General features: G+C 45.1%; 1 protein-coding gene across 1 annotated transcript in view; it reads right to left on the reverse strand.

Moving 5' to 3' along the window:
- Positions 1-10166, reverse strand: part of LOC145397516 (uncharacterized) — a 21056-nt gene extending 10890 nt beyond the window's left edge. The window contains exon 1 of the mRNA XM_080270586.1: positions 10131-10166. Coding sequence (XP_080126712.1) covers positions 10131-10166 — 36 coding nt within the window. The remainder of the gene's footprint in view (positions 1-10130) is intronic.
- Between the last annotated feature and the right edge of the window lie 4154 nt (positions 10167-14320).

Here is a 14320-nt window from a genome sequence, read left to right on the forward strand (position 1 = left end):
TGGTGGTGGTGGTGGTGGTAGTAGTAGTAATAGTAGTAGTAGTAGTAAAGGTGATAGTAGTAGTAGTAGTAGTAGTAGTGGTAGTAGTAGTAGCAGTGGTGGGTTAATGTCTCTAATTGCCATGTAATTAACGTAAAACTGCTTACATGGCCCCCCTAGGATCAATTAGTTCACATCTCAGCTTAGAATAAAAAATGTAATCATAACAACGACAGGGGTAGCAGATTTGATGATGATGATGATGATGATGATGACGATGATAATGATGATGATAACGATAATGATAATGATGATGATGATGATGGCGATGATGATAATGATGAAGATAATGATAATGATGGCGATGATGATGATGATGACGATGATGATAGTGATGATGATGATGATGTCTTCAGATAACTCTACACTGAGTGACAAGCTTTCTGTTACCCAGCAAGCTATTCACTACGCTGGGTGGTAACCATACAACCAAATGACGCCTGGGGGTCTAGTGGGTTAAGGCGCTCACATGGGATGATTGTGGTTTACTGGCCACATAATGCTACTCAGGGACGAGGGAGGCTGGTCATTTTTGCCTTAAATGCCGGGACTGAGTAGCCTAGTCAAGGGTCCTTACGCTTCTGATGACCCAAAAAACGATTGGATAATAATAATAATAATAATAATAATGAGGGGTGTGGTTGAGTAATAGCATGGTAGTGCAGCAGAGTGTGGTAGTGTGTGGTAATGTTTGGTAGCGTGTGGTAATTGTAGTAGTGTGGTGGTGTGGTAGAGTGAGGCAGACAGGAAAATGTACCGCCATTGCTGAGGCACAATAAAGTGAGAGTGTGGTGATGTGTGGCTAAGTGTGGTAGGGTGTGGTAGAAAGTATGACGGGCGTGGCAGCAAGAGAGAGAGAAAGAGAGAAGGGTAAGGTCAGAGGTTACACTGCTTGCTGTGTGGGGTGCTGCTGTTGTTGTTGATGCGGTTGTGTTGTTGTTGTTGTTGATGATGATTCTGGTGATGAAGGGCTGCTGTTGTTGTTGTTGTTACTTGTTGCTGTTGTTGATGATGATTCTGGTGATGCTGGCGATGTATTGTTGTTGTAGGGAGTGGGGCTGAACCCCCTCCCCCCAAGAATCACTGGGAAGGTCATGCTCCCCAAATATCGCATTACAGATGAGAGTCCATTGTTCAACGAGTACTAAGATATCACAGGAATATCTGCCATCATTCCTCCGTCTGGTATCCTTCACAAGTTTTGAGGAGGCCTGACCCCTCTAAAAATAATAGGTGTTCCTTGAAATTTCTGATCACACACACACACACACACACACACACACACACACACACACACACACACACACACACACCGAATAAAATCGTAGGGTGGCACTGGTACAAATGAGTTATCGCAGTGATGATATACTGTCCATTACTGAAGTCCATTTTCTCGATATCAAAGGAAAAAATGGCACTTCGGATATTCGCAGTTGTTAGAAGAATCAATGTCTTCCAAGCATCTGACAACCATTAGTCAAATTTGCTGAGAATTTACAATGATTGGTGTTATTTTTAATGGCAATTGGTGGTGCTACTGCCAACCTCTCTATTACTACTATAAGCAAGAAAAGGCGAAACAGGAGTAACAATGATAAAAACCACACTGGCATCAACGACTGCAGTAATATCAACAAATACAATATGATTAGGTACACAGTGATCAACCTTTACTCAATAATAATAATAATAATAATAATAACACAGCCACCCTTTACCAAACACAGAAAACGACGTGCGGGCCACCTACCCAAGCTCCAGGAAAGAAAACGAGCCGTCTTGAGCGAACCGGCAATCCATACACTTTAGCCAACACTTACTTCCCCCCCTCCTTCATTATACCTTAATCATACACCGTTATACCACACGCAGGACACGTATCAATAAATCACTTGCCGAACTGACGATATTTTAGTGATTTTGGGGGGGTTTCCGGACGATTTTTTGATTCTAAAGGGGAGAAATGTGCTTAATTTGGGGTCCACTTGGTTTGCCCCCCTGCTGGTTGAAAATATATACACACAGGAGTGGATGGGACACGCATACACCCCCTGCGGTGGCTGCCGGGTGACTGACTATGTTTATTGATTTGTACCTGACGCTCGTACAGGTGGGCAGCCTCGCCTACACACACACATACACACACACACACACACACACACACACACACACACACACACACACAAGGCATTAATTATGTACGTTTGTGAAGTGATACACATGTACAGTATTATAAAATGTAAAAGATATTGACTTTAAATATTTCATGTTTTTTTAATGCAGGCTATTATGGAAAACTCTAAGGTCTGACCATGCCAAATTTCACATACAGAGAGAGAGAGAGAGAGAGAGAGAGAGAGAGAGAGACTGGGAAGAGGAGGGGAAGGGTGGGAAGGGATGGGGAGAAGAAAGAGGTGAAGAACAACAAACCAACAAACATCTGACTGGCTACACACACACACACACACACAAAGTAAAACAAGAAAATATCATGTAAGTATAATTAAGCACACATGTACACACACGGACATACACACACACACATAAACATACATGCATACATAGTGAATAAATGCATATGAATGAGTCTACATACATACATACATACATATGCAAATACCAAAACACAACCAAAGCAAGAGGAAGCCAGTTCTCTCTCTCTCTCTCTCTCTCTCTCTCTCTCTCTCTCTCTCTCTCTCTCTCTCAAATCCCCAAAGCTGCTTATGATATTTTTCAGCTTTTTGAGACAATGATAAAATACAACACAGCATTCTGATAACTCTCTCTCTCTCTCTCTCTCTCTCTCTCTCTCTCTCTCTCTCTCTCTCTCTCTCTCTCTCTCTCTCTCTCTCTCACGCAAGCACCTTCTCGTGTTCAAATATTGATATCACTATTCGATACACTGACGGCCACGAGAGAGAGAGAGAGAGAGAGAGAGAGAGAGAGAGAAATATATAGACAGACACGTAGAAAGAGACAAACACAAAGACAAATAGGCCGAGGGAGAGAGAGGGAGAGAGAATTAGTAACCGATTAACCTAATTTAACTACGATAATATTCTGTTAATAACCCACGTACAATATTAATCAAAGGTATAAATATGTTAATTATCAGACGTGGTATACTGTGTTAATGATGTATAATTAATGTTTACTAAATTATAATGAGGAACATAGAACTGGAGCTATTTTTTTTTTTAAGGAAGAAGGAACCCAAGGCCAGGAACCCGCAAAACCGTTCCCTCCAAGTAAAAACAAAAGCAGAGAGCCAATTTCAAGATCCGTTCATTTCGAGACGCCTGAGACTGGAGATCATAGGCAGTGGGAAATTCAGACAGAGGGAGACAGTTCCAGAGCTAAGCAGTTGCGGCGTCCACCCGGGGGCCAAACCTCCTCATATTTTACCGCGCCGTGGGGATGGAACCTGATCCGACCCTGGTGAGGCGCTCTCTACCACAAGGGGGCGTCCGATCTCTGAACGATCCCACAGAAGTATTTACTTACCTGTGGTCGATAGGTATGCTCGGCCAGGCAGACTAGGTGTTAAATAAGTACAACTAAGTCATTTACTCTGTGTGTGTGTGTGTGTGTGTGTGTGTGTGTGTGTGTGTATCTATGTATGTATTCATGTACGTGTGACCATGTGTACCGCGCGTTTGCACGCCAGAAAGTATACATATGTCGCAGTATGTCCGTATGTGTATGTATGTATGTTTTTATGCATGTGTGTACGAATCTAAGAATATGTATATATGTATGTGAATGTATGTGTATGAATCTAACAATGTGTATGTGTATGTGAATGTATGTGTACGAATCTAACCATGTGTATGTGTATGTATGTGTATGAATCTAACCATGTGTATGTGTATGTGAATGTATGTGCACGAATCTAACCATGTGTGTATGTGTATGAATCTAATCGTGTATGTGTATGTATGTGTATGAATCTAACCATGTGTATATGTGTATGTGAATGTATGTGTATGGATCTAACCATGTGTATGTGAATGTATGTGTATGAATCTAACCATGTGTATATGTGTGTGAATGTATGTATGTATGTTTTGGGGGCATGTGTGTATAATTCTACGTATGTGTATATATGCACGTATGTAGGTGTGTGCGTGCTTGCGTGCAGAGACCCAGGAAAAACACTCACCCAAACCTCTCATATATCATTTAGGAATTTAACATAACCAGGTGAGAAAGTAATCTGTTCAATCTGTACATGGATGGGGTAATAAAAGAGGTACAAGGTAGGGTAGTGGATGTTGGAGTGGCCCTGGTGAGAGAGGATAGTGTTTGGAAACTCCCTGTACTGTTGTTTGCAGATGATACTGTGTTGTTGAGTGAAGACGAAGGGGAGCTGCAAGGCTTGGTGGATGAGTTTGGGAGAGTGTGTAAGAAACGGAATCTAAAGGTGAATGTAGGGAAGAGTAAAGTGATGGTCTTTGAGAGAGGTGAAGTCAGTGAATGTACGGCGAGGTTGGATGGTGAGGAATTGGAAAAATGTGAGTGCGTTTAAGTACTTGGGTAGTGTGATGAGTAAGGATGGAGGTTTGGAGGGTGAAGTGCTTGAAAGGGTACAGCAGGGAAGAAAGGTTGCTAGTTCTTTGAATGCAGTGATAAGAAACAGGGAAGTGAGCATGGAAGTGAAAAAGTTACTACATGACAGTACTGTGATACCAACTCTAACGTATGGAAGTGAAGCTTGAACGTTGTTGGAAGGACACAAGTCAAGAGTGAGAGCAGTGGAAATGAGTTATTTAAGAGGAGCCTGTGGAGTCACATGGAGAGACAGGCTGACAAATGAGGATATACAGGAGCGTTGTGGTGTTGATGTGGATGTGATAGGAAGCGTTATGGAACACACTGAGGTAGTTTGGCCATGTGGAGAGGATGGAAGGTGAAAGACTGACGAAGAGAGTGTATGTGAGGTGGAGGGGGGAAGAGGGAGGGGGAGGCCGAGGATGAGATGGAGGGATGGGGTGGGGAGGTATATGAGAGAAGGGGGGGTGAGTTGGGAGCAGGGCAGTGAAATGGCGGGGGACAGGGCGACTTGGAGGCGATTTGTTTGTGGCCACCCCAAACGGGATTGAGGCGTCTGGCAATAGATAGATAGATAGATAGAAGAAAGTAATTAGGATTCAAGGTAAGGAATTTTAAGAGGGAAAGTGAGATAGCTTTATTTTATTATTTTTTTATCTATTCTGTATTTCTATAGTATTTTTTTAACTGTATTTTTCATTATTAAATTTCTGACTCACTCGAAGTTTGAGTATATGAGAGAGAGAGAGAGAGAGAGAGAGAGAGAGAGAGAATGTGGAGGAAGTGTAGTAATTCGAGATTCTTATGAGATTGTGTGTGTGTGTGTGTGTGTGTGTGTGTGTGTGTGTGTGTGTGTGTGTGTGTGTGTGTGTGTGTGTGTGTGTGTGTGTGTTTGTGTATTTAGTAGCTGTAGTAGTAGTAGTAGTAGCAGCAGTAGTGTGTGCCATGGCAGTGTGAGGTGTGGCAACGTGATGTGTGGCAGAGTGTGGTGTGGCAGTGTGTGGTGTGGCAGTGTGAGGTGTAGCAGTGTGTGGTGTGGCAGTATGTGGTGTTGCAGTGTGTGGTGTGGCAATATGTTGTGTGGCAGTGTGTGGTGTGGTGGTGTGAAGTGTGGCAGTATGTGGTGTGTCACAGTGTCAGTGTGCTGTGTAGCAGTGTGTGGTGTAACTGTGTGGTGTGGCAATGTGATGTGTGGCAGTGTGTGGTGTGGCAGTGTGAGGTGTGGCAGTGTGTAATGTTGCAGTGTGGTGTAACTGTGTGGTGTGGCGCTGTACATGCGCAAAATGTTCCACAATCCTTCGCTGTCTACTTTGGCATATACTTTTTCGAGATCCATGAATGCCACAAACACCTTATGGTCTTTCTCACAAGCCTTCTCTACTATCTGTCTCACTGCAACTATTTGATCCACACATCCTCTGCCACTCCTAAAGCCACCCTGTTCATCACTCACCAGGACTTCTGATATCTCTCTTATTTTCTCTATATTTCTTTCATATATCTTCCCTACAACACTTAATAAACTTATGCCACGATAATTCTTGCACTCACTTAGCTCACCTTTATTTTTGTACAGGGGTACAATCACAGCCTTTTTCCACTCTGCTGGCACAGTTTCACTCATCCATGCCTTCTGACATATCTCCAACAAGCACTTCATTCCATTCTCTCCTCTACACTTAAGCATCTCTGCAAACACCTCATCAACCCCAGCTGCTTTCCCATTTTTCAGCCGGTTCACTGCACTCTTCACCTGTGCTAGTGTCACGTCTCCTGGCACTGCATTCTCTGCACACACCCCTCAAAACCAATCAACCAAATGCCGCTCTGCTCTCTCTATCCCCATCCATCAGACTTCCAAAATACTCATTCCATATGGTCCTTACTTCATCCCCATGGGTTAATAATCTACCACCTACATCCTTCACACTTTCACATTTCTTTCCACTGTCAATTCTACATTTCCCACCTCTTTCCAGAATAACTTCCTATTAATACCAATACACCAGTCCTGTATGAGACAGCCCTAGCATGTGCTCAATATGGATGGTGGGTGTTAGCGCCGAAGTGGTGCCATGTGGAGGTGCAGGAGGACTACTGGGCCTTGGGATAGGCCATTGCTCCCGAGAAATAGACCTTGAAGCCTTTCTCCAGGGTCGGACAAGTAAAAAAAAAAAATCAAAGTAATATGCATTCATTTTCCTTCCAAGATCATCTTTTACCTTCCTCTTTTTCCTCTTCACTAGTCTCTTTACGTGCCTCTTGCTCTCAATTCATTCAACTCTTATTTCAACTGAACCCCGGTCCTATATCCACTCCAGACACTTCTTCCTCTTTTCCTCCACTGCTCTCTTAACCTCCTCATCCCACCATGCCGTACCTTTCATCTTTGTTGTTACTCTTGCCACACCACACACCACTTTAACATTCCTAACTAAGCAATCCCTATATGCATTCCACATGCTGGCCAGATCCATTTCATTCCAATTCACTGATTCTAACTCCTCCCCTACCTTGTTCCTGTAATCATCTGCCATTTCTTTGATCTTAAGCTTCTCAATTGTCAGACTTTCTTCCTGACTGCTCCTCTCTCTCCTGGTCCACCTCACTCCTCTCAGCTTGATCTTGCATACCACAATCATATGATCTGACAGACCTCCACATCGTCCTATCACGGCCCTCGTATCGCCAACACTACCCACCATCGATTTCTGAACGAGCACGTAATCAATCAGGCTCCTTTCAGCACGATCCCCGTTCCCTCTTTACCATGTATATCTATGTGCATCTCTGAGTTTGAAATAAGAACGACAAATGCACAAAACTCCTTTTTATCTATCTATCTGCCTATTTATACCTATCTGCCTATCTTTCGACTTGTGTGTCTGTCCATCTATCTATATATGTCCTTCTATCTACATCTCTCTGTCTGTCTGTCTCTGTCTCCGTCTGTCTGTCTGTCTGTCTGTCTGTCTGTCTCTGTCTCTGTCTCTGTCTCTCTCTCTCTCACACACAAAGAAAAAAACTCGGACTGTTGAGGTTAAATGCACGTATGAATTGCACCGTTCTTGGCCTCCCTCTCCCCTCTCTCTTACTGTTATATAATTAAGAATATATTTTAGTCTCCCCTTCATTCTACTGCTTTCAAGGGAGTGCTGATTTGAGAGAGAGAGAGAGAGAGAGAGAGAGACCTACTCCTGGTCTAATGGGTTAATGGGTGGGTTGGTGAAATAATGGGAGGGGGAGAGGGGTGGGGGTTCCCGGAGGGGGGGGAGAGTTACGGTCGCCCAGAGGACACTGGTCAGAGGTAAGGCTCTCTCTCTCTCTCTCTCTCTCTCTCTCTCTCTCTCTCTCTCTCTCTCTCTCTGACAAGAATAAAATAATGGCAGAATAATCAACAGCATGACCAATGAACTGGGCCACACACTTACTATTTAAGCCCCCGGAATCCTGGCTACACCTGACGGGCACACCTGTCCACACGTAACTTATTATTTATCTATCACACAGGGCCAATCCCACCACCGTAAAAATAATACAGAATGAGTCGGATCCTGTCATACACTACGTACAACATTCATCCAGCCATTCCTTCTCAAGTCCCAAGCATCATGATCTTCTACATCTCTCTTTCTCACGCACACATTTACCTTATCTAGTAACTTTCTTCTTGTTGATCAACCATGCATATTTATCCATCTATCTATCTAAATGTATGTATGTGTGTTTGTATGTATATATCTATCTGCTCGTCTGTCTATATTTTCCAATCAGTTCATTCATATTATCAGCCACGCTGTATATATATTAGTCTTGGCCTAAAACTGCCATCTCTCCATCTTGAAAAGTGAGCTGTAACAACTGATGAACACTGAAATAATGGTACTAGTCACGAAGAAGTGCTACGTCTTCTTCTGCCACTGAGCTACGCGAAAGAAGCTGCGAAAGGACGAAAATGCTAATCACGAAGAAGTTCTGCGGAAAAGATGGCGAACCGTAGTATGGTATTATTCTGTCAACGAGCTACATGTAATCTGCAAAATGACGAAAATCTAATCACGAAGAAGTGTTATGGTAGGGATGCTGAGTAGAATAGCAGTAGAAATTGATGCTAGTCACGAAGAAGTTCCACGGAAATGATGTAGACCCGTAGTATTGTCTTATTCTGCCACTCAAGTGCGTGAAATACACACACACACACACACACGTTTCGTTTCGTTTCGTTTCGTTTTTGAAGACTCCAACATGCTTGCATGCATCGGCCTTGGTCACCTAATGGCAGCTTTCCAAGCTGCTCGATCTCTGGCAGCCTCCCTGTGCAGTCCTTTAATCCTGAGGTCACACTAATGACCTCGTCCCAGATTTTTTGACCTCGTCCCAGATTTTTTTTGGTCCATCCCTCGCAACCCCACCCCTAATATTAACCCTTCTCACTTCCTGCACCCAATTATCATCCCCCATCCTCTCCACATGCCCAAACCACCTCAATCCACCTCTCCTCATCACAACACCAGTACACTGAAGTCCCATGCTACCTCTCAACTCTTCCATCGTAAACCCAGCCCCCCCAGGCTAGCATTCAAGGACGCACTACACATCCACCTAACCACTGTCATTTCTGTACGTTTGAGCCTACGAATATCCTCTTCCTTTATTGCCCAGGTCTCACTACAATACAGCATTATACTCCTAACACATGCTGCATACAAAGATCCCTTAGCACGGAGGGAAAGCCCTCTCAATACATACATACATAAGCTCTCTCTGTGTTCCCACGCTGAGGTTAAAGGTTAGAATAAGTGCTCCTGGGGATTCTGTGTGTGTGTGTCTGTGTGTGTGTGTGTGTGTGTGTCTGTGTGTGTGTGTGTGTGTGTCTCCCTCTCTCTATTGCTTAACTGTTATAAATAGAGTTTTGATGATGATGATGACTGATGAATGTAGTGATGAATATATTGATGAATGATTTTATTTAGATAACGTGAGAATAGCATACTAGATTATATTTTACAAACTGTCGACGTAATGACATAATTTACCTCAATAAGCCTGAACATAAGAAAAAAAAAATGAAGGTACTCGTTAAACATTACCTGGACGTGTTTTGATGAGGTGGAGGGATGGAGATCAGAGGTATATGAGAGAGGGATGAGTGAGTTGGGGGGAGGGCAGTCAAATGGTGGGTGACAGAGCGACTTGGAGGCGTTTTGTCTGCGGCCACCCTTTGCGGGATTAGGGAGTCGGGCTATAGATAGATAGATAGTGCTTTAATTTGTCCCAAGAACTCAAATTTCACAAGTATCTAGACCACCTGTTAAACTTCATAAGGCCCTGTTTTTAAATTTATCTATGGAAATAACTATATATATTTTATCTGGACCATCTTATCGTCATTTTGAGGTGCAACTGGTGGTGGAGAGGGACGCCTTCATGTAGTGACACTGATATAACCAGGCGGCTCCACTGCCCGGCTATGCAAACCTCCCTCCACTTCACACCATTTGCGTTTTAGAGGTACCTGGGGGCTGCAATTACTACTATACCCATTTCACCTTAACCTGGTCTAGATTTTCGTACATTTTCAGCTATTTCACGTAGTTCCTTCGCACAAGACAATGCAGCAGCTCTATTTCATGCCGATTACACTTCTTCGTGACTAACACGACAATTTAGCGCTAATCTATTACAAGTTCAGGGTAGAGGGGTGCTAAATTTAGGGGCATTCGTCGTCCTCCAACCCAAAGGGGGTCGCCGGGAGATGGGGGTGGCCCTGATAGCCCTTAAGACACCGTGTATAAGGAGAAGACGCAGAGGCCGACGAGGAGATCCCACAGACGCTGCTTACCTGCGGCCGACGGGTCAGGTCAGGCAGGCGATCGAGGCAACGCAACAAGGAAAGCAGTTTAGACCACGTAGAGACCAAAGACCAGAGCCCAGTACACCAGGTTATTGGTCTACATCTCACTGCCCACCACCCCCTCTTCCGCCCCCATCAGGCCCCCCACCAAACCCTATGCAAACGGGGGTGGAGCGGGGGCGAGTTGGGGCGACCGCGCGAAGGTTCCATCCGCCAGAGAGTTGCCCATCACCACCACCACCACCATCACCATCACCAAAACACTCCATTTTATTATCTTGCTGAATTTCATGGTTTTTTATTTTGATTTATAATTTTTTTTTACCCTTTTTTTAAATTTTTTTTGTGGATTTTTATTTTAATGGATAGATTGTTGGTGATGGTTTTGTCTGTTACTATAGCTGAGGGTGAAGGGAGATGGTGTGTGTGTGTGTGTGTGTGTGTGTGTGTGTGTGTGTGTGTGTGTGTGTGAGAGCAGTGGTTTCCAGACCTCTCCGTCATCATCATCATCATTACCATCATCACCACCACCACCACCACCACCACACATGGTCACCATCATCGTCACCACCATCATCATCTCTACATAACGATGGTGTGAGGCAGATCCAGAAATAATGAAAAGTAGGAAAGCAGGAGGACCATCACCAGCATTGCCGTTAGTAAGTTAAGATTTGTCCACCTGCGTTCAACAGCAAGGGCACGGGCAGAATAAAGCCTGGAAGGGTGCAATGCGGGCTGAGTCAGGGGGGGGAGGGGGGGAATGGCTATCGAGGGGGAGGGTAAGTGGATATAGCATCAAGGAGGGCTGAGGTGGGGGATAGGGCGACGATCTCGGCGGCTGTATCCGAGGCGGACGTTCTTCTTATGAGTTTGCCTCGTTGGGTGGAGCGAAGGGCTGCTGTGGTGTGGAAGTCCAGCAAATATTGATTTAGAGGTCACTCCTCGAGTTGGTGGCAGTGGGGGCAGGGTTCGGGATTCCTCCCTGCTATTTGTGAGAAGCAGGGGGAACCCATCCTCAGGCGACGTAGGAGCAAGATGAGCGAGTTGGGTGTGCAAGGTGGGGCAGAGAAGGGCTCGTAGTCGGTAGCTCTTGCATACCATGTTGCAGAGAGTAAGCCCTCTGTAACTCGTTCCTCGTGCTCCGATTGACTGAGCCTGGAGATGCTGGCCCCTGCTTTCCACTTGCTGTGAGAGAGGCTGGTCTTGAGGGGGAAAGTGATACCAGGTAGGGTGGTTGCTGAGCGAGCACCGGCGTCGGCCCGCTCATTACCTAAGATCCCCACGTAGCCAGGCAGCCAGTGGAGGTAAATCTCCCCTCCATTGTGAGGTGGAGTCAGCCACAGCTGTGACTGAGGTCAGCAGATTCACACTGTCAGTGAAGTGTCATGCTCGTAGGCCGTGCAGAGACGACAGCAAGTCGGTGTGTATGTTTATCCTTTGGTGGTGGTGTTGGTTGGCGTCCTGGAGGGCGCCTAGGATAGCGACAAGCTCCGTCTTGTACACAGAGGCTCCGGAGGGGAGCTGCCAGGACTCGACACGGCCTTCACTGATGAATGCGGCACCTGCTGACCCCTCAGCAATGACTGACCCATCGGTGAAGTATTCGGCTGTCCCTGGGGTCCAGAGTGATCCAAGTCTCCTTATGCCATCCTGTCACAGGAGGGCAGGCTGAGATGCTCTAGCGCACACGTTCGAGAGGGCAACACTCTGGATGGCAGAGGCAGTCATGGGGTGAGGGCATGAAGTAAGGGTCAGGGAGGTCAGGGCCTCTCTGAAAGGCGTCGGCAACGTTGGGGTGGTGAATTATATTGGCAGTGGTGTGTGCCCAGTCCTTCCTTGGATGAGGGTTAGGGGGTCTCTCAAGGGAGCGCTGCAGGAGCACAGAAACAGGCAGGTGTGGCCTGAGCCTGCAAAGCTGAGTAGAAACCGCTGTCACTCCACTCCAGATTCTGTGCTGAAGGGAGGTGAAGCCACTTTCCACCCTAATGTTCTCAATTCGCGTCCAAGGAGGAGTTCCCAGCATCACACGTAGTGCTGATTTTTGAGGGACAGCGTGCTTGCCCTCCAGACAGCCCTACAAGACAGATTGCACTATAGTGCACAAGGAAGCGTGTGGCGTGTGAGAAGAAGGTCATAAGGACACGATATGAGCACCCTAGGCTGTGGCCAGAGGGCTTTGAGCACCGAGATTCTGGGGGCGGTTTGCTCCTATAGGTACCAGACGTGGGTGGCGAAAGTCAGGCGGCTGTCAAACAAGAGCATGGCCAATAAAATGGGCCACACACTCATTCACACACCAGTCAAGACCACGGAATCCTAGGTCCCCCTCATAAGCCTACAAAATACACCTACTAGAGGCCCGTATTCTCGTCGGTTAAAAAAGAGAGAGAGAGAGAGAACATAGCCTACTTCCCATAACCACCACTGAAATTATTTAGCATACATTCAGACTAACATACCAATACTATACATTCTTCATTATTATAAACTAAAGAAATGGAGAATACAGAGTGCTCCACATATTACATTCCTCATTTCCTACTTCCACTGCCGCACCCACGCCCACACCAGCAGAATGTGCCGTCCCCGAGACAAATTATCGCCAGGCACTTTTATACTGAGGCGCTGTTTATGGAGTACCATGTACATATGATTAAATGCAAAAAATGATCAGGTTTTCAGAGATTATACAAATTTACTTAAGTTACCGCTGTAAAACTGCACGAAAGAAAATCGGTAACCACAGAAAACCCGCCATTTTAAGGATAACCTTAATAAACATAATAAACATCGATTTCCAAATAGATTCACTTATTCTCAGCTTAATGTCTTGTTAGTTATCCATTTCACTACGATAAAGCCTTTTTCTGGTATTATTGCTACTATAGGACAATCTTAAGCTTAGAGACTTCGAATTAGAGGGATTAAGAACGGGTTAGGCTGGGTTAGTTCAGATTAGGTTAGGTGGGGGTCTACTAAGCTGATAAAGTTGTGTCGTTAAGCAAAAAAATAAATTAATAAAAAAAAAATACGTTGTCAGGCTAAAAAAGGTGAATATTAAATGAAAATGAAGGACGTAATATATTTAAGTGTTTGGTAATGGTGAAGGTTGTGGTTAGAGGTTTGCTGGTACACACAGACACAGATACACACACACACAAAGCTCACAAAAATACATGCAAAGACATACACACACGCACACAAGCAATCACACATACAAATAACATACATACACACACAGAGAGAGACCTAATCGACGGGCTCATTAAAAAGACAAGGAAGAGGAGGAGGAGGAAGAAGAAAAAGATGATGAAAGACAAAATGAAGACTATCTATCTATCAATCTATTGCCAGACGCCTTAATCCCGTTTGGGGTGGCCACAAACAAATCGCCTCCACGTCGTCCTGTCCCCCGCCATTTCACTGCCCTGCTCCCAACTCACACCCCCCTCTCTCATAAACCTCTCCACCCCATCCCTCCATCTCATCCTCGGCCTCCCCCTCCCTCTTCCCCCCTCCACCTCACTCACATACACTCTCTTCGTCAGTCTTTCACCTTCCATCCTCTCCACATGGCCAAACCACCTCAGTGTGTTCCTCATAACGCTTCCTATCACATCCACATCCACACCACAACGCTCCTTTATATCCTCATTCGTCAGCCTTTTTCTCCATGTGACTCCACAGGCTCCTCTTAAATAACTCATTTCCACTGCTCTCACTCTTGACTTGTGTCCTTCCAACAACGTCCAAGCTTCACTTCCATACGTTAGAGTTGGTATCACAATACTGTCATGTAGTAACTTTTTCACTTCCATGCTCACTTCCCTGTTTCTTATCACTGCTTTCAAAGAACCAGCAACCTTTCTTCCC

Source organism: Coenobita brevimanus, chromosome 41, assembly GCF_032717465.1.
Source record: "Coenobita brevimanus isolate Jiangsu-jjx chromosome 41, ASM3271746v2, whole genome shotgun sequence".
NCBI lineage: Eukaryota > Metazoa > Arthropoda > Malacostraca > Decapoda > Coenobitidae > Coenobita > Coenobita brevimanus.